The 24,963-nt window shown below is 31.0% G+C and overlaps 3 protein-coding genes across 3 annotated transcripts; all 3 read left to right on the top strand.

Moving 5' to 3' along the window:
- Positions 1 to 1,577: 1,577 nt before the first annotated feature.
- LOC124835891 (uncharacterized) lies at positions 1,578 to 7,694 on the top strand. The gene is made up of 6 exons (XM_047310921.2): positions 1,578 to 1,897; positions 2,735 to 2,879; positions 3,399 to 3,659; positions 4,495 to 4,576; positions 6,291 to 6,487; positions 7,327 to 7,694. The coding sequence occupies exons 1-6, from the start codon at positions 1,617 to 1,619 to the stop codon at positions 7,597 to 7,599; spliced, it is 1,239 nt and encodes a 412-aa protein (XP_047166877.1). The 5' UTR covers positions 1,578 to 1,616; the 3' UTR covers positions 7,600 to 7,694.
- Positions 7,695 to 9,424: 1,730 nt separating this feature from the next.
- On the top strand, positions 9,425 to 13,796 carry LOC124835900 (protein STRUBBELIG-RECEPTOR FAMILY 5-like). Its single transcript, XM_047310930.2, has 16 exons — positions 9,425 to 9,619; positions 9,704 to 9,836; positions 9,936 to 10,007; positions 10,097 to 10,162; positions 10,389 to 10,460; positions 10,540 to 10,611; positions 11,069 to 11,140; positions 11,218 to 11,283; positions 11,382 to 11,447; positions 11,526 to 11,830; positions 11,943 to 12,211; positions 12,277 to 12,542; positions 12,794 to 12,914; positions 13,053 to 13,189; positions 13,300 to 13,456; positions 13,538 to 13,796. Exons 1-16 carry the CDS (start codon positions 9,529 to 9,531, stop codon positions 13,634 to 13,636), a joined length of 2,064 nt encoding a protein of 687 aa, XP_047166886.2. The 5' UTR covers positions 9,425 to 9,528; the 3' UTR covers positions 13,637 to 13,796.
- A 3,230-nt stretch (positions 13,797 to 17,026) lies between these two features.
- Positions 17,027 to 24,835, top strand: LOC124835932 (beta-amyrin synthase). Its single transcript, XM_047310967.2, has 16 exons — positions 17,027 to 17,350; positions 17,467 to 17,652; positions 21,321 to 21,410; positions 21,568 to 21,765; positions 21,869 to 21,953; positions 22,033 to 22,199; positions 22,289 to 22,480; positions 22,584 to 22,697; positions 22,784 to 22,903; positions 23,022 to 23,144; positions 23,225 to 23,323; positions 23,436 to 23,492; positions 23,578 to 23,946; positions 24,036 to 24,116; positions 24,232 to 24,315; positions 24,442 to 24,835. Exons 1-16 carry the CDS (start codon positions 17,150 to 17,152, stop codon positions 24,556 to 24,558), a joined length of 2,283 nt encoding a protein of 760 aa, XP_047166923.2. The 5' UTR covers positions 17,027 to 17,149; the 3' UTR covers positions 24,559 to 24,835.
- The last annotated feature ends 128 nt before the right edge of the window (positions 24,836 to 24,963 follow it).

Below are 24,963 nucleotides of genomic sequence, written 5' to 3'. Positions count from 1 at the left end.
ATGGGAAAACCTCCTTTTTTTCTCATGTTTAATTTCTTAAAAATGCTATTTGCATGCTGACAGATACTCTTATGTAAATTCTATTTTAAAAAATTGTATATGAGAAATGTAAATACGCATGTAGAGATGATTTTTTATGAAAGTGAAACAATGGGTAGAAGACCTCTTAGACGATATACCACTAGACAATAGACATTATTTTACCAAGTGTGTAAGCATTCACTAGTGCAAAACTTTATATCAACTTTATGCTTGCTAGTGCATCAAGGATAAGTTACATGGAACGCAAGGCATAGTTGGATCATGTCTAGTTAGTATAGGAAGATCTAGAACATTGTTTCATTTTTAGCTTGGTTTGAGTGTTGCATCTCCTATAGAAGAGAGTTTTGTAGTTTTGTAGTTTTGTTTAGTACTCAGACGTTTAATTGAGTTCATTTTGAATTTTGGAGAAACTTGTGAACTCTTGTATCCTCTCTTATTAAATCTTATATAGAATTTCTAGAATTTTAAGTAATAAGTTCTCTTATTCCACTTAATTTGATTTTTGTTAAGTAACACGTTCTTTAATTCATCTTCACCCATCCTTTTTTTATTTTGTTGTTTTTAAACTCCATTGCATATGCTGTAAAAGAAACTCATGACTTATTTCTTCATGTGTTAATATGTATGAAACCCATTTTAAACTATGCCATAATTTCAAGAAAAAAGAAATTTAATTTTATGGCTTCGTACTTATTGAATTTAATTCAATTATTATATACATTCAAATTTAATATATTGTATAAAAGGTGGTATTTTATGGAAAATCTCACTTTCATATTTATTGATTTTGTTCCATAATAATAACAATAACAACAAATACCTAACGTATTAGTATAAAATAAGAAAGACTGATTCAACTCAACGTACTAGAATATAAAAAAAATGTTTGTCTAACTCGATTTAAATAAATGAATTATAATATTTTAGATTCAACCTCATTTCATAAACCATTTTGACCACTTTAATAAAATTAAAAATATATTTTTAAAATCTAAGTCACATATTTAAAACTAATTTTTATTTTTAGATAAATAAATTATATATAAATTATAGCATATGTTTTAATAAATTAGTATATTTATTTATTGACCCACTAATTTATAATTTAATTCAACATATATATATATATATATATATATATATATATATATATATATATATATATATATATATATATATATATATATGGTATATTTTTTATACATTTTTATCTTAATCGATCCAATATTTTAAAAAAAGGTGATAATCCTAATAATGATAATGAATGTTAAGTTAAAAAAAAATTAAAAAGATAATTAGCCTTAAAGAATTAAGAGTTTAATTCAAACATTATGAGTATTTATGAATTTAAATATCACGCATGAAAGAAATTGAATGATGATGATACTGTTAAATATTCCAAATTGTATATTTGATTAACTAAGAAGAATGCGATCCTTTTTCACGAATTTTTCGTGATACATAAAAATTTGTGATTATTAACGTGGTGCACTATTTTCCATTTTTATTTTATTTAATTTTAAATACAAAGTAAGAGGTGCTGGGAATGAGAAGGAAAAGGGATATAGACGAAAATGAATGCGGTGAAGAAGAGTACGAGAGAATTGAGTGAACGAGTGAAGGAGTGGAAAAAGAATATGAATGCGAGCACGATCATGACGGTGATGACGACGATGAGTGTGTTCAACATCTATGCCTATGGCGCTTGGGGCCTCCTTACGTTTGTTGCTCTGCTCGTTGTTATGTTATTTCTTTGGCAGCGTAACAGATTGTTCTTCGCTCCGTCGTCCCCGTCTCTGTCCACGGCTCCGGCCACTTCCTCTTTCAACACCGATTCTATCATTTCAAACCCCAGGTCTCTATTCCACCTCCGTCTTTTTTGTTAAATAAATTCACTATTTCAATTCCAACTGTAATTTCCGCTTCTTTATTATTATTCTTCTATGCTTTCTTTGTGTTTTGATCCTTTCATTTTTCACTTTGAATTGTTTGGGATAAGCTCTTCATAGAAAGGAAGAAGCAAAATTAACCTAGGTTACTTGAGTTGAGTCTAGTCATCGACGAAATGAAGAAATGATCTTGCTAAAAAAAACTAGGATATCATACATATGTAGCGAGCTTGGTCTGTTATTTAACAGTTTATGGCTTTAATTTATAATTCCTGAGAAGCAGTTTTGATGCATGTGTTGCTTAGAAGGGTGCAAAGAATCATTCGAGGTCAAAAGTAACATTCTAATTGTAAATCAGAAACATTTGATAGTCTAATATTTTATTCTCTTTTAAGCTTTTCGAATCTTAACTGAAGTGCGATTTAAAAAACTGAATTTGAATGTGAAAAAATGTTTCAGCTCCAAAGGTGTTTTGATGATTGATTCTGTAACACTCACCAAGATTATAATTACGTAAAAAAAGTATTCAAAACATTAAGCACATAGAAGTCACTTAGTAAATTCAGCAGTTAATAATGTTTTTGTTGTAATTGAGTGATATTACTTGGTATATATTACATGAAAATATTTCCCTTTAGTTTACATTCAGTTCATCACTTTAAAGCAAGGATTTTCCAAGCATACTACCCAAACACCTAATACTTTGAGTCACATCCATAGTTGTTTTTTGACGTTTTCTAGTGTTGAGTGAGGTGTATAATAAGATGATTTGACGATGTGAAATTTTTTGTTTTCTCTTGCAGAACCTCAAATTTTGTGACAGATGCTGATTTGAAATTTTTAATGGAGATTTTGGATGAGAAGCTCAATGAGAATGATAAATGGGAGGATGTCCTGGATAGAAGAAACCATAATTTGTGCTACAGTGTAAAATGCTTCAAGCCTAAGGTTAATGTTCTTATTCATTTTTAACTGGATTGCAGACTTGAATCTATCATGGTATTTTCTGGGAAAGTTAACACGTAACTTCTTTGTTTTAATTAAAATGTTGCTTTCATAATTGTAGGGGACCTTGTTGTCTGACGTTCATGTAGCTTTAATTGTTATATAGTTAATAAAGCATCTCTGTATTTTTCCCTTTCCTCTTTCACATGATGTGCAGGAATGCCTAGTTACAGACACAAATGCAGAGTCAAACCATACTCTGGTGATTTTGTCCTCTAATCAGCACATTCTTCTATAGATCAGTTGGAACTAATTGAGTCCAAGTAAAGGGAAAATAGAATTTTAGTTGATAGTTCATTTTTCTGTTAAATGATAAATAATAATGTCAGGAGGTTACACTAGTTCTTGTTCTGTTCTTTCAGTGTGTAATCTTAATTTAGTAACTGCTATATGCATATGCAAACAGAATGGTTTTGGAATGATCTATATACACTACATAGTTGTTTCTCCGATGTGGTGCAGAATGGTCCCCTGAGATATTTGAGCAAGACTGTCTTCAGTGGTATTTCATCTGAGATGCTGAGAAACTTCTACATGGATAATGATTACAGAAAGCAGTGGGATAAAACACTGGTTGAGCATAATCAACTGCAGGTAGACAAATCTGACGGTACTGAAGTTGGTCATACAATTAAAAAGTTCCCTCTTTTGACGCCTAGAGAATATGTACTAGCTTGGAAGTTGTGGCAGGGGAGTGATAAAACATTTTACTGTTTTATGAAGGTAATGCACCAATTATGGTTTTTAATATAATAGTAACGTGAATAATTGCTTTTTACTACTGATTAGTGTTAATGAACATTGCATCTGTGAATTGTGATTACTGTTAATGCCCATGTATTTGTGAACTGAGATTGAGTAATATATGAATGTTGATGCGGCTCCCTTGCTCTCTTTACTCACCTTTCCCCCCCTATCATTTAAGAGGAGGTAGCTATGAAGGAATGAGGAAAAAATAATGATCAAGTTCTTAGAAAATATATTGGTCAAGAAATTAGAGATCCAGATTATAACTTCAAAGACACTATTGTTCAAATGTAAAATTATCAACTGGTAATTATGAATATTTTTACTGTGTTTTTTTTTCCTTCTGCCAATTTGGAGATTTATTTACTGGGATTCGCGCACTATATACTTGCATACTTGATTAGGGGGAACTTTCGTATGCCTTGTTGCTATGGGAAGAGATCAGCATGTGTGATGCATCCCTATTCTCCACTCCTTTGACGTATTAGTTCATAATCTTCCTGTTGATATCTTACCGATGGTGTGTATTTAGACACATGCAGGATTCTTTTTGGAATTTATCCATTTTGTTAATGATAGTTCCAAGGGAAATAGAGTAATAAACAAAGCGTATTGAGAATTGACTGAAAATACAACCTTTGTTTGTGAAAGAAGAATGTATAATTGTGAGATTTCTTGCTAATGTATTTTAGGAGGCATACAAGAATTTTTATTTTTATTTATTTATTTTATTTTATTTTTTTAAAAAGAAAGCTGTAGTTTTTTTCAATGCAATGACTACGTTTTCATTTTTGGTCATGAACCCTGTTAGGAATGTGAGCATCCCTTGGCGCCACGGCAGAGAAAATATGTACGCGTGGAGTTTTTTAGATCTGGCTGGCAAATAAGAGAAGGTAGTGTCTTGACATATTCAAAGTTTTTTCCATCAAACAACAAACTTATTTTTTGGTTGTCTGGAGAGGGGGGTCTACCTGGAAATGGGAACTTTTCTTTTCTTTGAAATTACAGTATATTAAACCCACTCTACTTTCTAGGTTGCCTAGATTCATTGTAACTTGGGAAATAGAGTTAGAATTTCATTGCCTAATTTTGTGTATTAATTTTATAAGTAAATACTGTCTACATAAATTGTTAAGTTGAGTATTTTTTTCACTCAAGCAATTTACTAAAATGCCCCAAATTATTTTTTCCTTCCCTAAATTCTGTGGAGTATAATTCTTGTAATTAATAGAATTTAATTTCCATCCTTAATTAGCCTACACATATTCTTAGGCTCTTGATAACTGAAAAGTTTGTCTTTCAAGGTCGTGAAAGATTTATATATATATATATATATATATATATATATATATATATATATATATATATATATATATATATATATATATATATATATATATATATATATATTATCTTTTTGTTTACACCTTTCAAATCTTCCTTGTTTTCAAGTTGCTCTCAACTCTGAAGTACTAACTTTGAGATGGATACTAACACTGACAAGTAGAGGTGGAAACAAGGCAAGCTTTGGCTGGCCTGAGTTAACCCCTGCTTTAGCGGTCCTGAGCCAACCCAGACTGTCAGAGCTAAGCCGGACTTGTTTACCAATATAAACCCTTCTTTAAAGCTTTAGCCTGACCTGCTTGAAACTCTGAACTGACCCAAAAGCCTATTTACGTGACTTATTTTATAGATACGAACAAGCTAATAAGCCAAGTAGGCCAACTTGTCAATAAAGGTGAATGGCCTTTGTTTATCACATGAATTATTCTTTGTTGTCTAAAGACTAATATCGAGAAAAATAAGAAAAATTCTGCTAGCAAACCATTAAATAAAATAAATGGTAGACAAACTAAGCAAACGTAGCTCCTCATAAGAAAATGTTTTATACAATTTGGCATGACTTGGTGTGAGGTTGATTACTCGGTTTTCATCTCTCATTCTCCTGCTGGTAAGTGCATTTATCTTGTTTATGTTGATGATATTGTCATCACTGGCAAAGATGAGACTAGAATTTGGCACCTCAAACAAGTTGTTTTTCTTTATAAACGTGTGAAGAGAAGGCAAAGTCAAGGTAGTTTATTGTAGAACTGAAGATCAAAGGGCAGATTCTTAACGAAAGCTCTCCTAGAATCCAGATTTGAAGCTGAGAATAAAAATAGAGTTTGCAGCCACTAAGGCAAAGAGATTTGTTGCAAGTGTGGGTTGCCAATACAACTTTAATGTTTGCTTATCTATTTCTTAGGAGTTACTTTTGCTTTTGTTTTTAAGGTTTACTCTAAAATTAAGGGATGTAACAGATGTGCTTTGTGCTCTATATATAAAACTCTCTTGGTAAAATTATGGTTCTGCTCTGATAAAACAGAAAGGACGCAGTTGAAATCTTTTTATTTAGTGTAATTTCTTTATAAAGTTTGTATTAATTTGCATAATATGTCATGAAAACCTATTTCTATATCTGCATATTTATTTGGAATTTGGTCTGTCAGATCTTTCTTTGCATTTACATCCAGTAGTACTCATGTGCTCCATTTAAACATATATGTCATTGCCTCAACATTCTAGCAATGAAAGGACTTTTTTTGACTGGCATTTGAATAATTACAGTAGCTGGTAGCAATGCTTGCGAGATCACAATGTTTCATCAAGAAGATGCTGGTTTAAATATGGAGATGGCCAAGCTGGCTTTTCGCAAGGGCATATGGAGCTATGTATGCAAGATGGATGATGCACTTCGAAGATACTCTGTTATAAACTATCATTTATCAAGTTCGGTTAACACTTCACTTAATTTAATGCAGAAGGTTAGTGCTGCTAGTCTCACATATAATCATTTAACTTCTTTTGTGGTTGAATTGCTGATGCCTTTTATCATAGTCATCAGAACACTGCTTGAGGCAGATTTGCTTTAGACTTTGAATTTGGTCTTGATGACTATATATAAGACCACTTTCCTATTAAACAGCTCTAGTGATGTGATAGATTTGCTGATGGTTTAAATTTAGAATCAATTTTAGCCAGGACAATAATAAGAGAATTATTAAATCGCGCACTAATTTTTGGGATGATGAGGAGGTATGTTTTTTCAGGAGTGAAATTAAGTTTTTGGATGATGGCTTTGTTCATATTAGTGGTTATAATGGCAACTATATTGGGCCTTTTGACTCTTATATGGTTATCCAGTCATTTAAGGTTTATTTGGGTTTGTATTTCCCATCTTTTCTTCCAGTACTTTGAGCATTTTTATGTCTTTTTCGTATTAGAGTTGAAAGTTGTGGTTCCTCTAACTCTCAATAGGATTGTTTCTTGGATAAAACCTACATTTATGATTTGGTTCTTCTGCTGTAACCAGTTTTATCTTTGAACGCAATTAATATCTCAAACCTTAGCAAATGGTAGGTTAATAGTTCTTGGTGTGATTGTGGGATCCCTCAGCAGTATGAAACTTATTAATCTTCTCTATCACTTGTTATTGATGCATTTTTGTCCCCATTTTTTTAATACAACAGTGACTGGCTAGGAAATTAATTTCTTAATTTTCCACATTAAAAATAAATGTTATCCCTAATAATAAGCAAAGTGATTACTTTCTCTTTCAAAGTAAGCAAATATTGGTGACTAATAGTCCCTTCCTTTTGTGCAGGTACCTGCTTGTTTGGACAGTGTTAGGAGTAACATATCTCCAGCACATCCTACCGTCTTCGATGATCAAGTAACTGTTGAATCTCAAAAGCAGGTGATCCAGAGAAGGCCATCTAGAAAGTTTCTAGCCAATAGTTTGCTGCTTCTAGGGGGTGCTACTGCTATATGTCTTTCTCGTGGTCACTCTAGCCTAGGTGCTAAAGTTGCCATAGCATACGTTTTAACAAAACTTAGCAAGCGTGGTGCTAGATCAAACCAAAGCAAACAAAGTTGAATGTCAGATTTTTTACTTTATTTTTTAATCTAAGATTAGTCTCCTTGTAATATTGAATAATCAACCTTGATAATGCAAATAATCCTTATTTTGTATATGATTTAGGCATTCATACTTGTATAATCTATTGCGATATATTTACTTGTTTATTAATAACGTGTTGGGGTTTTTTGTTCAAGTAAAACCATAATTAATTTAGTCGAAAGCTCGGAATTGACTGTTGAAGATTAGCTACTTTATTAAATTAAAAATATTTAGTAAAATAATTTAATAAATTGGCGTATGTAAAATTATACAAAAGGATATATATATCATTGTCAATATCTTATTTAGTTTAATATTAAAAAATGCGAAAATTGTACTTTGTGTAAAATATGAAAATTGGTAGAATCATTAGGTTCTACGCTACTTCGAGATCATCAATATGGGATTACGACTCCTTCTGTGCTCCTCGGTCACGATCTTCTCGATCTTGATCTTTTGATCGAGAACCTGAGATTGGTGGGCCTCATAGATATATAGACTATTTGGGAGGTACAATCATCTTCTAACCTTGTTTTGAGGTCTTTCTTCCTGCACCTCCCTTTTTTCTTTCTGCATCTTCAAAAACTAGATCAAATTCTCATTTTATCCCCATTCTCCTCCATATTCCATCTTCTTCCTCCAATTTTCTTACACAAAATACTCCGCATCATTATCTCCCTTCAAATTCGAGTCTATTACCACTCAATCTGAAATATAAAGTTTGTATTCTGAATTTTGAAATTTATTTCTTGTTTTACATTTTGGATTTTACAATTTGAGATACAAAATTTACATCAAGCAACATTGTGGATTGTGTATTTTGGAATTGAAAATGAAAAAAGAGAATAAAATTGGAATTTTAAAATATACGAAGGTGCAGGATGGTGAAGGAGAAAGAAACGCCCTCATGATCAATCGTTGGTTTTCATGGTTTATTAGGGTGTTGATTGATATGTCAGGATGAGCTTGTTCCAGAGTTGTCGTGCCAAGATAGTATCAATCGATATAACGATGGTATGGTCCGGTGTTCAGTACATCTTAGTACTATATAGTATAAAATCAATTAGATGAATTTTAAGAAAATGTAATAAGTTACTAAAATATTTTGTTTTATAAATACTGTAAATAAGATTCAACAAGTTTTACAACTATTAAAGAAAGACGTTAAAATGATGTGTCAAATATAACTTAAATTTAGAGTTTCTTTTATCTTGATGTCATGGTTTTTATAATTCATGGTCAATATAATTTATAACCTCTTGTGGTTAAAACTTTTGTTATTAGTTGTTATATATTTTGTATTTATGTAATTCATATAAAAGAAACTAATTATTTTTCAAACTAAAATGTCCATACATTGCACATTTCGCGGGCTAGTAAGTTTATATTTTCAAAGTTTTAATTATATTTAGATATTTAAATTTATTACTATTATTAAAATACGCTTTAGTAAAAAAAATGTTGCAATTAGAAAGACTGCATATCAATATTTTTAAAGTTTATATCCCACAGTATTATGTTGTAAATATTTTGTAATTATTCCTATTAAACAAATACAATGAAACAGGAAAATTGTAATTATGTTTGTTTTTGTATTAGTTTCTTGCAGTTTTGGTTTTGGTCGTACGATAAGACTGAGTTACAAAAAAATGAAGATGAAACAAATAGAATAAAAATGATTAGTTATAGTCAGCAAAAAGAGTGCGCTACCAGGCATTTTTAGGCGTGCAATTCACACCCATTTCCTTCTCCCTTCTAAATTGAGACATTGGAAGAAACGGACATTGAAATCCTGTTGTGTTGGTATGGAAAGAATGCTACTTTTTCTTTCCTGTCGGATCAAGAACAAAAGATAAACACCACCTTGCTCGTTTTCCTGTGTTCTGCATTCCATTGTGGTAGAAAATGCACCACAACCTTAACCTTGCAAGGTTGTGGCTTGCTTTGCTTGCGGTCTCAACCACCTCAGTTCATTGCAAAACCTCCTCCCAAGATGGTATTGCCTTCATATTCATTCATTGATTCTTCTCCTTTACAATTCAAATTCTTATGCCTAATAATGATGAAACAACTTTTGCAGTCTCAGCCCTTAATGTGATGTATTCCAGCTTGAATTCCCCTTCAAAGCTGAGTGGCTGGAAATCAAGTGGAGGTGATCCTTGTGGTGACTCCTGGGAAGGAATAAAATGTTCAGGCTCTTCTGTCACAGAAATGTAATATAGACCATGTTTCTTTTCATGTATGCATTTATGCATATGCATGTGTGTGCGTGTATGTATGCAAATTCATCAAATACTTGTTGGATTCCACAGAAAATTGTCAGACATGGGACTTACTGGATCAATGGGCTACCAGTTGGCCAGCTTATCATCAGTAACCTACTTGTGAGGCCCTAATCTTCAAATCACTTTCTTTCTTTTTATTAATTAGAGAACATTACTTAAATGACATTCATTAATTTTTCATAGTACAGTGATTTGAGCAGCAACAACCTCAAGGGTGATATACCGTATCAACTTCCTCCAAAAGCTCGCCATATGTAAGTCAGCTCAAAAACAATTCACTTGCATAAAATGTTGCCAAATGTATCATTACCACCTCATTACTCCAAACTTCTGGTTGCATTTGATTGTTGTTGTTTAAGCATTATTAGCATTCTTCACCTTTACAAAAAATGGTAGATTTGGGATTTCTTCTTCTAGGCAACCTGCATTTGTTCGGCATCATATGTTTGTCAACAATAATTCTGTTATGTGGTCATGCAGAGATCTTTCAAACAATGGCTTCGGGGGAAGTATACCTTATTCATTTTCTCAGATGAATGACCTCACAAACCTGTAAGCAAAGGGCCTTTCTATTTTTATTCAAAAAATTTCTTAGAACTGATGTTTGGTTCTCAACATGTTATGGATGCAGAAATCTTGCACATAATAAGCTCCAAAACCAGCTGGGAGATATATTTGAAAAGCTCGGTAAACTCAAACAACTGTAAGTGAGAACGTTCGGCAAGGTTTTTAGTGTCAAGATCTGTACTTTAATGCTATTATATAAAATAATTTTGCATTATGTATGATTAAGAATGCGGTGATGCTTGCGAGACAGTTAATTTTTACGTTGAGATTTCTGTTAAAGAAATCCTCGCTTTTCTTAAATTTTTTGTGTTCAATCCACTGTTATGTTGAGCTTCTGACGAATTCTCTCCTCGTGCTGAAGCAATGACTCACTTCCAGAAAATCTTCTATTCCCCTTATGCAATACATGCTTTATTTCATATATAACTGCTTGCACTTCATTTTATATTTAAAGAAAGTGTGCCTTTTCGTTTGCATTTGAAACTCGATTACTTAAGTTTCCCCCCTTCTTATTTGGCTTTTTAGTATATGATTATCAGGCTTTCTTAAAACATGAAAATTCTATTAACAGAATATCATCGAATAACATGTAGGGATGTATCATTTAATTCTCTATCAGGAGACCTGCCGCAGAGTCTCAAATCGCTCAAAAGCCTCAAGAAGTTGTAAGAATGCCCTCACTATCACTGTCAAGGAACAATACACACATATTCATTGCGAATATCTTTTTGTCCTTATACAGGCACCTTCAAAACAACAAATTCACTGGTTCAGTAAATGTTCTTGCCAAACTTCCACTTGATGATTTGTAAGTTCTTGTTTCCCAAAGAATTTCCGATCCCCCTTAATAAAATGTTCAAGCGTTGAATAATGATAAATTAACTTTGCTGTTTTTAATTTTAACAGGAATATCGAAAACAACAAATTTACTGGTTGGGTTCCTAACGAGTTGAAGAATATAAATAAATTGCGGTAAGTATTTTTCGACACTGTCTTATTGAAGGATGCAACTGAGATTGTTTCTCTAACTTTGAGTTGTTAATTCCAAAGAACTGGAGGAAATTCATGGTCAAAGGGACAAGCACCTCCTCCTCCTCCTGGTACTCCCCCCATCGACCAATCCATGAAAAAGAAAGATAAATCAGTTATTAGTGGAGTAGCTATAGCAGGCATAGTTTTTGGCATACTGGCAGTAATTATAATTGTTCTTGCTCTTTCTAAAAGAAAGGCATCGAAAACTTCTTCACACTTTAGCGATGAAGAGAGGAGTAGCCACCGTAGATCTTTTACAACACCCTTTGCATCTCGGGAGTTATCAAAAGATTCGGGTGCTAACCTCAGCAAAGAATCCAAAGGTAAAAGAAAAGAAGAAATTGTATAATTTGTAAGTCAGTTGGGAACACTGACAACACCAACATGGAGTTGACAAATCCATTGAACTGATTTCATTTGTGACATTGGTGACAGGATTTAACTCATTGGATTCTACTTCCATTGACGTAAAGACTTTGCAAAAATCTCCGTCAATTGTCAGGTCGTCTGTCTCCGATTGTGTGCAATCCTTTAATGACAATGAGTTTGCAAATCGTCTAAATGCTAGAAGAAGTACATCAATCCGTGTTACTACTTTTACACTGGCAGAGTTGTACTCGGCTACTGCTAATTTTGCTTCAGCTCGACTTCTTGGTGAAGGATCCATAGGATGTGTTTATCGGGCTAAATATTCTGATGGAAAGGTACTTCCTATTTCATTAATCTACACCCACTTGTGAGCTTTGCATAAATATATGTTTTCTGACAGGTATTGGCTGTAAAAAAAATCAACCCTTCGCTTCTCCAAGGTCACTCTGAGGAATTCTCGCAGATTGTTTCAAGACTCAGCAAACTTCACCACCCAAATATTGTTGAGCTTGTTGGTTATTGTTCGGAAAAGGAGCATATGCTAATATATGATTATTTTAGAAATGGCTCTCTCCATGGCTATTTACACTTATCAGACGACTTCAGCAATCCACTCACTTGGAACACAAGAATCAGAATTGCATTGGGAACAGCTCGGGCTATTGAGTTAGTCTATATCTCTCATATAGTACCTGTATACTGAAATATCTTGTTTTGGCGATATGAACAACATATTCCAGCATATAAATATACATCTATACTGAAATTTGTGAACCAGAAAAGTGGTTCACTTTTTGGTGACATTTTCCATTAAAATCCAGATTATACGTCAATTTGGTTCTTACTATATCAAAGTCGTAAAAAAAGTTGTTAAAAAAACATTTTTCTTTTCTGAATATGCGTTTGCCCCTTTTCAGGTACCTGCATGATGTTTGTTCTCCTCCTTTATTGCACAAGAATATTAAGACCTCGAATATTTTGCTTGACAATGAACTGAATCCTCGTCTCTCAGACCATGGTTTGGCATCCTTTCACCAGGTTTGTTTAGTCCTTAACTACGTTATATGTGTATGTGTATGTATTATATATTGAAAAGTTACAGAATTTCGTCCTTATAAGATGGTTGGATTGACCGATTGAAAATACTAGCGTAATATGTGTCTTTTTTGTTGCTAGCGTACTAGCCAAAATCTTGGGACGGGATATAATGCACCGGAATGCACAAAACCTTCAGCTTTTACACAGAAGAGTGATGTATACAGTTTTGGGGTAGTGATGCTGGAACTTCTGACAGGTCGAATGGCTTTCGACAGGTGGGTACTTGGTACTTAGTTACATACATAACTTGTGTTTGTCTGTCACTGTGTCTAAGAAGTGATGAATGCAATTAACGTTGTGGTTGTGTGGTGTTCCTTGTGCTCAGTTCAAGGCCAAAGGCAGAACAATGTCTGGTTCGTTGGGCAACCCCACTTCTTCACGACATTGACGCGGTGGAGAAAATGGTGGACCCTGCCTTGCGGGGGCTTTACCCTCCTAAGTCACTCTTCCGATTTGCAGATACCATTGCTCTCTCTGTTCAGGTTATTCATACTCTACAATATATGCATCACCGCTCTTCATGAGAAATGATTATGATATTCTGCTTCATTTCTTTGTTTCAGTCTGAGCCTGAATTTCGGCCACCTGTGTCAGAGTTAGTTCAGGCTTTAATGCGATTGGTTCAAAGTTCGAGTCTGACAATGAGGGAGGATTTTGAGTGAAGCCGCCACTTGTCAACTCTTCCGGTGGTAACCATCCATAGATAGATTTACTTTAATTTTGGTAGAAATTATATGTCACTCCACTCTTGGACAAGAAAAGTAGTTGTAGCTTCCACAAGAAACCTTGGGTTGTGCATTATTTATCTAAAGTTTCAGTTTAGTCGTCTTCCCCTTTTCTTTTCTGCTTAATTTCATTTTCCATCTTCTTTTTATGGTACTGTACTGCACCAAGTGCCGATAGCCAAAATAAAAATATAATCAAACTGGAACTTTAATTTTCTTTATTAGGTTGGAAGGTAAAGCACAGAGTCATAGGTATGCACTCAAACTATTTGATGAATTGCTTCTGTAAGAATTCTTATTACTGCATCATGTATTACAGAAACTGAAACTCTATTTATAGAGTTAAACAAGGATTACAAACTGTATACAACACAAACTAACAGAAATAACAGTTTGAATTAACTATAACATTGGAGACAGTTATATGTTGTTTATATTTGCTAATTAAAAAAAAATGTTGTAATTTTTAATATTAATTTATTTAAATAAAATAAATTTCACTAAGGCAAAGTTCATTGTTTAACCAGATTGATTCGTACTTAATATAATATCGTATGTATAGCTAATTTACATTTTAAAAGGATATAATCTAAGTCAAGATATATATTAACTATTACTCGATATAAAGTTATGTACTAAATTAATTTAAGCTTAAGAAATTTATTAGCACGTCTATTAGTAAATTTGATATCTATTTCCAAAGAACTTTCAGTTTTAAATTTGTTTAATGTACAATAAAACTTATTAAAAACTTACATAAAATGATATGAGGATGAAATATTCTTGTTCACAGATGAAGAATTTGAATCGTTATTAGAATTTACAGAGGTTAAGTAATAATTATGAAGTCATTTTAGAAAGAGTGGTGAAGAATGTTGGAAGTTTCAATAGACTATAAGTGAATGAAGTGCAAATTTTATTTTACAGGTCGGTTTTGTTTTGTACACATTTGCTTGAATAATTGTATAGCAATCCGTGTGTGTATATATATATATATATATATATATATATATATATATATATATATATATATATATATATATATATATATATATTTTAAGAACCTGTTGATATTGGGCCTCATTTAGAACCCATACTACAAGGAGGGCCATTACTTCCTATATCCCATATTTTTATTCCTGCATCCCATAGGTCAACAAAAAGACCTTTTTAACCTTATTTTCTTCCTCCTTCGTAAAGACAATACTTAGTAAAGTATTAGGAAAGTATATTGAAAAACTTGCAGCGTATTAAACAAAAACGACTAATATATTATTTATAGATACTCGGTCTACAATAAATCAGATAATTCATCTAATAAACAAGAATTTACCTTCAACCAAATGTTTCTATTATTATGACGATAATGATTATAGTCATATTGTGTGTGTGTGTGTATATATATATATATATATATATATATATATATATATATATATATATATATATATATATATATATATATGTTAGAAATTATATTAAATGCGTGAAAAATTACTTTTGATTATTGTAATTACGAAGGGTTAAAACGACATGAAATATTCACTCCTAGAATCACTTTTAGAAAATCAACATGGATATATTAGAAAAACAACTAGATTTAAAAGAGGCGACCACTTCCGTTGAGAAAAAAAAAAGATAGAATAATAGTTTGTAAGACATTTCATTACAAAAATAATATAATATAGAAGAGGTTTTCTTTCGATAGTTTTGAAAACTTTTGATAATTTTTGATGATTTTAGTTGGAAATCGTAATTATGTTTTAATTTCTTTTTATTAAAAACTTTTCTGATGGTTTTCAATAATTCTACAAGTAGTGAAATTACACACAAACTGTTGAAAATTACTTGTCGAGATATTTTTTTTAACAGTTTTTCCAATGACGAAATATATATTTATCAGAAATTAAAATTACCGGTAATAAAAAAAACCTAGTTGTAGTGAATTCACTCCCTCAATGTTGGTAGGTATGCACAACTAAACTTTTAATAATTTCTATCTACTGGTAGAAAAGTTTGTTTAACTTTAGTAGTATTAAACCGACAATTTTCGCTAATTTGTAGTTTCTTTTAACTTTATATTAATTAACATACAGAAATATGATGTGTATTTAAAAGTATATGCTGATTTATTTTATTTAAATCCATTGAAAATAGAATCCACGTTATGAAAAGAAATAAAATAATTGAAAATGTAAAAATATAACTAAAATAGTTTATTTATAAATAAAAATAGAAGTTTAAAATTAGTTAAATTATTGCTCTCTCACCCCTCCCTCTTCCACACTATGGTATGCGTTCTCCCACAGCTCTAAGTGTATATATTGACGTATTCAAGATATTTATATTTATATTTTACAAAAAAAAAAATATTTTGATAAACATATATTCTTTACATTTATTTGATATATTTTTTTAATAAATATATATATAAAAAATTACTCCTTCATGAATTTTTTGTCTTTATAACGTATGTGTCCATATCATTTTTTTAAAAAAGACAGTGAGAGTGAGCTGAAAGTTTTCGTGTATTTGAAAATCGTCTTCCCTTCATTGACCACGCCAGCCTCGTGTTCTATTTTTTTTTCCTCAAAATAAAAACTCCTCGCACCTTTCCACGCTATCCTCGCTGCAAATATAATAATCAAATTACTTCCCTGCATTCCAATTATTACCAATGTCCATTTTTAACATTCTTAATTAAATTCAAATCCTTTTACGTCATTGTGAAAACCTACGGATCTCTCTTTGTTTCAACTATGCATGCACCAAAACTCTACTACCACTAACCACACTATGGGATCTGAACTCCGATGCAAGGAAACTTGCAATAAAGGAATGAAAATGATATGTATCAAAAGTCCATTTCTCATTCAAATCGATCGTACTTTTATCACCTCATCTAACGGAAATTAATAATGTATACTTATTTTGTTAAAAATAGATTTTTAATATAATTCAATTTCATAAAATAAAATTAACTTGTACACCGATTTTATCTTTACTCAATATGTTTGTCAAAATTTAGGCATGTACATCGTAATTACGTTTTAGGTAAGAAAACATGGTTCCAGATGAATAGACGTGGACATTTCGATAAAAAGAGAGGTTGGGGATGGTATAATACATTGACTTCACGCGATATAATTATGCAAAAGAAAGAAATATTCCTGATGTAATTAATTATGCCAAAAACAAGAACTGTAATGAAATTTAGTAAGTGAAAAAACAAATAAAGTTATGCATTGTGGCAGAAATAAAATAAAAAGTTTTTTTTAGTGAATAAATAATTAATAAAATTAAAAATTGTGTATATAAATAATAGGAGGGAAGGGAGAGGTGTGGCATGAGATGGAAGAAAGAGGTTGAGGAAGCGAAGGGAAGGAAGTGTAATGGAATCACTGTGATAGATTTGATTTGAATAGAATTGAATTGAATTGTTGTGAGAGGATGTGGAGACTGAAGGTGGCAGATGGTGGAAAGGATCCTTACATTTTCAGCACAAACAATTTCGTAGGAAGACAGATATGGGAGTATGATCCAGACGCCGGTAGCAGCGAGGAACGCGCGGAGGTGGAGGCAGCCAGAAACAATTTCTACCAAAATCGCTTCAAGGTCAAGCCCTGTGCTGACCTCCTTTGGCGCTTTCAGGTACCTACTCTTTTCTTTTTACTACCAAAACTCTCTCTCTCTCTCTCTCTCTCTCTCTCTCTCTCTCTCTGTATAACAAATCTCACATTCCTTTTCATCATCATCATCGTGTATAGGTTCTGAGAGAGAATAACTTCAAACAAACAATTCCTAATGTGAAGATAGAAGACGGAGAAGAAATAACTTACGAGAAAGTGACGGCAGCTGTGAAAAGAGGCGCATATCATCTATCAGCATTGCAGACCAGTGATGGCCATTGGCCTGCGCAAATTGCAGGTCCTCTGTTTTTCCTTCCTCCTCTCGTAAGTATCACACCTTCTGCTTCTTAAATATCTGTTTATCACTTTTCCTTTCTGATTTCGATCAAGAACAAATATTTTTGTATTCCTTTTTTATTTGATTTCAAATCCAACCCTCATTCATCAGCTTCAAGGTCGAAATACTGGTTCAACCAACCACCCTGGGCTTTCTCATCATCATCATCCGGTTCAAAAAAATATATTAAATTAAAATTAAAAGTAACTATTGACATTCTATTATAATTAAACATCAATTTTAAATGATTGATTTTATATAATTAAACTTTTTTTATTCTAATTTAACTTTAAGATGGATACTATTTTACATAAAAAATGAAATGAAAAAAAAACAATATATAAGTATTTGTTTATAAATTATTTTTCAAATATAATTAAAAAATTTGTATGTTAAAACATCAATTGAAATGAATTTGATCTCTTAAAAAACAGTTTAAATGAATTGTATCACAAAATATATTTTTCTTAAAAAATAATTTTAATTCTAAATAGAGGTGTATAAATATATAAAATACGTTAATATTATTTTAACTAATAATCTTATTTTGATTATTTAACTTAAAAAAACTTAAATAAAATTCGTTATAAATGATGAAGATTTTTTGTTAAGGGTTTTATATGTAAAAATAATGGGCTACAAATTTTCTTTTTCGTCCTACAATGAGGTAGATGTTAGACGGTGTATTTTTCTTCGTGTGTATAATATTATCTAACAAATTTAATTCAATTTTAAATTACTCTATAATAAAATAATAAGTAAAATTAATGCAGTGTAAGTTTTAAAACACGTTTAATCATCATAAAATAATTAATCTCTAAAATATTGTTTCAATAATTAAATAAATTTATTACAAACAAAATTGATCGATGCAATTTTATATATAAACTTAGAAAACAAGTAATATATATTTATATAATATTAAAAGAAAAATCAACGTTGCAATGATATTATCAAATTTTCAATTAATTGAATCTGAATAAACGAGTCAATTGAGATGAATTAATTGAATTTTTTGTACGTATGTCTCTCATGAAGGTCAAAATAGGTTAAACATGATCTTATGATTTCACAGCCCAAGTTTTATCAATTTCGCAAGCAAGTTTTATCTATTTTATAAGCAAAGCAAGTTTCACAAGCAAGTTTTAATTCAAGTAATATAAGATGCAATTTCGCAAGGAAGTTTTATCATTTCACAAGCAACTTTTATCTATTTGAATTAATTCCAAAACTTATTCACCTTTTCCATCTAATTATAAATAATACCATACTTAAGGTAGTTAGGAATTATTATTCCTCTTTCTCCCAATCATTATTCTTTCTGAAATATTGGTTTGTTTATTCATCAATAGAGATAGCCTCCAATCAGTTCGAAAACTTCAAATTGCATTTTACAATGTTAAATACCTGTTTTTTTTTTTTAATCTTTACATATATTTAAATGATTTAAGACACGGCAAAGAAAAACAAAATGAAAGATATTTTGGGAGTGATAAATAAATTTAGTTAATAATATTTTTATTTAATTGGCATAATGAAAATATTTTATTAAACATAAAATGTAAACTTTTAACATTTATAAAAAAAACAAGATGCAATTTTCTCATATACTTTTTATTATTTTTTAACTTAAATATGAAAATTTAATATTAAAAATTTATTTTAATATTTTATGTAAATATTAAATTCTAAGCCTAAATTGGGCTTTTCTCTTAAACATAGTGTATAAACTTCATTTTAAAATAAAGATGTCTGTTTTTAGTAATCTGACTTTCACATCTCATAGTTTTTCATCATTCAGATCTCACATGTTTTTAATAAGTAATATATTTTTATGATTTTAATAACATATAATTGATTTATATTCTTTTGTTCAAAAATGATTTTTGTAATCTGATCATAGGTTTTCATTAGGCATTCAGATCTCATGTTTTTAATAAGTAATATAATTTTATGATTTTAATAACATATAATTGATTTATCTTTTTCAATTAAAAAATAAAATATTTGTTATAACATAAATAAAATTAATTAGAAATTAAATATTAAATTTTTACAATATAAAAATTAAAGATTATTTTATGAAAAAAAATTAAACAATTTATTTATATAAAAATTATTATCAATTCCTCTTAGGTCATCTTACTAACATTTATATATTGTCAAAATGATTAATGAACTGAGATTTATTCTGAATGTGTGAAAATTTATTGAATCAGAATGTGTGAAAATTTATTGAATCAGAAGAGAAATTAGTCTCTAACTTAGTAGGTTAGGAAAAACTCATTCAACACACATCACAGTCTACTTTTAGATTATAATTCATCTTCCTTGTTTATTTATATTTATACTTGTATTAAAAAATATATAATAATAAGTTCATAAATTAAACCATATATTTTATAGTTTTTATTTATTTTATATTATTTTTTAAAAAAAATATAGGAAAAAATATAATCTAGAGATGGTATAATTTTATTATATATTTCTAATATATAATAATTAAACCATTCAACTTTTCTATAAAATATATTTATTTTTTGATATTTTAAAAATTTAAATTTTAATTCTCACAGCTTTTTTATTTAAATGTTATATTTCAAGCTAAAGTATGGAAGGAAAAGTTACTCCATTAAAATAAGAAATAAAAAATGTGAACCTTATTTGTTGAAAGAAGTTCTTTGTTATAGTAATTAAATTCAATACGCTGCAATGCAAAAAATAAAAAACAATAATATAATATCCTTATTCTCTATTTTTATTTTTTTTCTGGAACCAAACTTATCAAAGAATGAAAATAGGAATTTATTCATTAATAGAATGATTCAATTTTTTTAAGTCATGCTGGAAATGCTCCAAGTTTGTAAACTTTAGGTACATGAAATTGGAAATGAGCCCTATAATTAAGAGTCCAATATAAAATTCAAGTCTATTATTCTTATGGATTAAAGAATATTAAATTTTTACTTGTTGAAAACATGGCAGGTGTATTCTGTAATTAAACCATTCAACTTTTCTATAAAAAATATATATTTATTTTTAATATTTTAAAACTTTACATTTTAATTTTCGAAACTTTTTATTTAAATGTTATTATGTATCAAGTTAATAATGTAGGGTAGGGAATGTTACTCCATTAAAATATGAAATAAAAATTGTGATAATTATTTGTTAAAAACATAATAAAATGTCGATTTAAAAATTAAAGAATACGTGAATTTTTTTAATAAAAAAAAAGAAATACGCGGCTTTATGCTAAAAAGAAAATTTAAAAAAACGAGGTTCCTTTATGATGATCTCAACAAAATTAAATGCAATTTTTCTTAATTGAAGTTCTTGATCGGTCTTCAAAAAATAGTATACATCAATTTTGTGAAACAATTGTGTTTTTATTGTTCTTCAAAAAAAATTTCTTTGTACAGTAAATTAAATTTAATACGCTATGCAACAACAAAAAAAGTAATAATAAAATATCCTTATTCTCTATTTTCTTTTTGTTGGAACCAAAGAATGAAATAAGAATTTATTCATTAATATAATGATTCAATTTTTTTAAGCCAAAAGTTTGGAAACTCTATTATGGTACATGAAATTGAAAAAGACCCATTCTTATGGACTAAACGATATTAACTTTTACTTGTTGAAAACATGGCAGGTATTCTGCATGTATATTACAGGGCATCTGGAATCAGTATTTCCAGAAGAGCATCAGAAAGAAATTCTCCGCTATATATACTATCACCAGGTATACATGTAAATTTCAAGATGCGTTTATCAAGTGTGAAGTAAAGAGAAAGAATTGTAACATTTTCCTGTCAAAATTCTTGTACCATGATGTTTATAATCTGCCCACTGCAACAATGATATAACTTATAGTATCTGTTTGGTTGTTCCATTTAAAGAATGAAGATGGAGGATGGGGACTACATATTGAGGGTCACAGCACCATGTTTTGTACTGCACTGAATTATATATGTATGCGGATTCTTGGAGAAGGACCCAATGGAGGTCATGACAATGCTTGTGCTAGGGCAAGAAAGTGGATTCAAGATCATGGAAGTGTAACACACATACCTTCATGGGGGAAAACTTGGCTTTCGGTATTTTTTTTTCTTTTTTCTTTTACATAAATATGAATACAAAAACTAATAAAACTATAATTAAGGTATTTACTGAAACAAATGGGTCTTACTACTTTTGCAGATACTTGGTGTATTTGATTGGTGTGGAAGTAACCCAATGCCTCCAGAGTTTTGGATCCTTCCTTCCTTTCTTCCTATGCATCCGGGTAGAGTTGATTTTATAATTTTGTCACTCTTCAGTATAGATTTTGTTGAATCATTAACTTTCATTCTTAATTATTGCAGCTAAGATGTGGTGTTACTGTCGATTGGTGTACATGCCTATGTCTTACTTATATGGAAAGAGGTTTGTTGGTCCAATTACGCCTCTCATTTTACAATTGAGAGAAGAACTATTTACAGAACCCTATGAAAAAGTTAACTGGAAGAAAGCGCGTCACCAATGTGCAAAGGTGAAAAACACTATCTTTAATTATTAACCATTTATCGAGTCTTGTCTTGAGTAAGAATTAGTAATTTTGTATTCTATGAATAATCGCAGGAAGATCTGTACTATCCTCATCCTTTGATACAAGATCTAATATGGGACAGTTTATACATATTTACGGAGCCATTACTAACTCGTTGGCCTTTCAACAAGCTGGTTAGAGAAAAAGCTCTTCAGGTGACAATGAAACATATTCATTACGAAGATGAGACCAGTCGATACATTACCATTGGTTGCGTGGAAAAGGTTAGGATCACTATTAAAAGAGTGCATTTCAAATTTTGTCCTTACAATTCAAAAGAAAAAGCCATTCAAATATATATGTCACCAACATTTATACATTTTTCAGGTTTTATGCATGCTTGCTTGTTGGGTGGAAGATCCAAATGGAGATGCTTTCAAGAAGCATCTTGCAAGGGTGCCAGATTACTTGTGGATGTCTGAAGATGGAATGACCATGCAGGTACTCACCTGTGCATGCACTTTCTTAACCAAAACCAGTGCATTAATTAATTTTGATTGATTAATGCACCTGTCTATATAACGCAGAGTTTTGGCAGTCAAGAATGGGATGCTGGTTTTGCAGTTCAAGCTTTGCTTGCCACTAACCTAGTTGAGGAAATTGGTCCAGCACTAGCAAAAGGGCATTATTTCATTAAGGAGTCTCAGGTTTGCTTAATTTTTACTTTAAGTATATGGAGGAATCACGACTTTACCTTCCTTTAGTTATGGAGGGTAAATTCTACAATGAATCTACTTTAATCCAAATTATATTCTTGTTTCGTAGGTAAGGGATAACCCTTTTGGAGATTTCAAGGGTATGTATCGTCATATTTCAAAAGGATCTTGGACATTCTCTGATCAAGACCATGGATGGCAAGTTTCTGATTGCACAGCGGAAGGCTTGAAGGTAACTAATAACTTAATCTAAATATTCATCAATGATCACAACAAATATATCTTAATCTGGCTAAACTCTCTGTGTTTTAGTGTTGTCTACTTCTATCCATGTTGCCACCAGAGATTGTGGGAGAAAAGATGGAACCCCAAAGGTTATATGATTCAGTCAATGTCCTATTGTCTCTTCAGGCAAGTATACCAAGAAATGATATTCGTGAAATGTGTTTCCTACCGTGTAATATACTCTTCTCTTAAAGACTTATATTTGAATCAACAATTTTTTTTTCTTTTGATATTACAGAGTAAAAAGGGTGGTTTAGCTGCATGGGAGCCTCCGGGAGCTCAAGATTGGTTAGAAGTAAGTATTAGATGAATTAATGATGCAAACGTATTTAATCATTATTTGATTAAATAAAGTGATTGAGTGTCTGGTTAATTTCCAGTTACTGAATCCGACGGAATTTTTTGCGGACATTGTGGTTGAACACGAATACGTTGAGTGCACTGGATCTGCAATTCAAGCTTTAGTTTTGTTCAAGAAGTTGTATCCAGGGCATAGGAAGAAAGAGATAGAGAATTTCATAATCAACGCAGTTCGATTCCTGGAAAATACACAAACAGGTGATGGTTCGTGGTACGGAAATTGGGGAGTTTGCTTCACTTACGGTTCTTGGTTCGCTCTTGGAGGTCTATCAGCTGCTGGCAAGACTTACACCAATTGTGCTGCTATTCGTAAAGCCGTTAAATTTCTGCTCACAACACAGAGGGAGGACGGTGGATGGGGGGAGAGTTATCTTTCAAGCCCAAAAAAGGTTTCTAATTCAATGCTCTTACTCAATAACTCTTCTTCAACTTCATCATCACTCCACAATCATAACATTACTAAATGAAAATAATGTAGATTTATGTACCGCTAGAAGGAAGTCGATCAAATGTTGTTCATACAGCATGGGCTCTCATGGGACTCATTCATGCTGGACAGGTTTGCTCTCCAGTACTGTGTTTTTTTTAATCGTTAATGCTTTTTTTTTTATGTTCTAATTGTCATCAAATCTTGTAATATGTTTCTCTCTTGGTTTTCAAATTGCTATATACAGGCAGACAGAGATCCTACTCCTCTTCATCGTGCTGCAAAGTTGCTCATCAATTCTCAGTTGGAAGAGGGTGATTGGCCCCAACAGGTGCATATCAATCCTTTGATGTTGAAAAAGTCTCGTATATTATTGATTGTAGTTGATAAACAATATGAAAAATGATGCTCCCTGATTGTGTTTGGATTTCTAATGGTTGGTTTTGAATTTCGGCAGGAAATCACTGGAGTATTCATGAAAAATTGCATGTTGCATTATCCAATGTACAGAGATATTTATCCAATGTGGGCTTTAGCTGAATATCGTAGACGAGTTTCGTTGCCTTCCGATTAAGCATAAAAAAGACATTCATATCGATGAAGACTGTGGCAAGTAAAATCAAAGAGTTGCGCAATCAGGCTTAATCAATTTTCTCCTTGGCACAATTTTTTATTTCATGTTGGTTTGAATATGTATAGATGCTCTTCAATGTTCCTCCTACGATGCAAACATAAATTTATTACAATAATGTGCATCTACCATCAGAGGGCTATGAAGAACATAAAAATGTCACTAAGGTAATTCATTTTTCATTCATGCCCAATAAATAAAGCAGAGCCTACATTAACTACGCCATCCTCTACAAATAACATTATATAAATTCAAAATATATTTTTAATAAAATAATACATTTCAGATTATCCAATACAAATGTATGTTTGAATTTAATTCAATACATAATGTTATTGAGATAATTCA

The sequence above is a fragment of the Vigna umbellata genome, chromosome 11 (assembly GCF_029865625.1).
Source record: "Vigna umbellata cultivar VRB3 chromosome 11, Vumbellata_1.0, whole genome shotgun sequence".
Lineage (NCBI taxonomy): Eukaryota > Viridiplantae > Streptophyta > Magnoliopsida > Fabales > Fabaceae > Vigna > Vigna umbellata.
The sequence above is the reverse complement of the archived record's forward strand: the minus strand, read 5'-3'. Positions and strand labels throughout refer to the sequence as shown.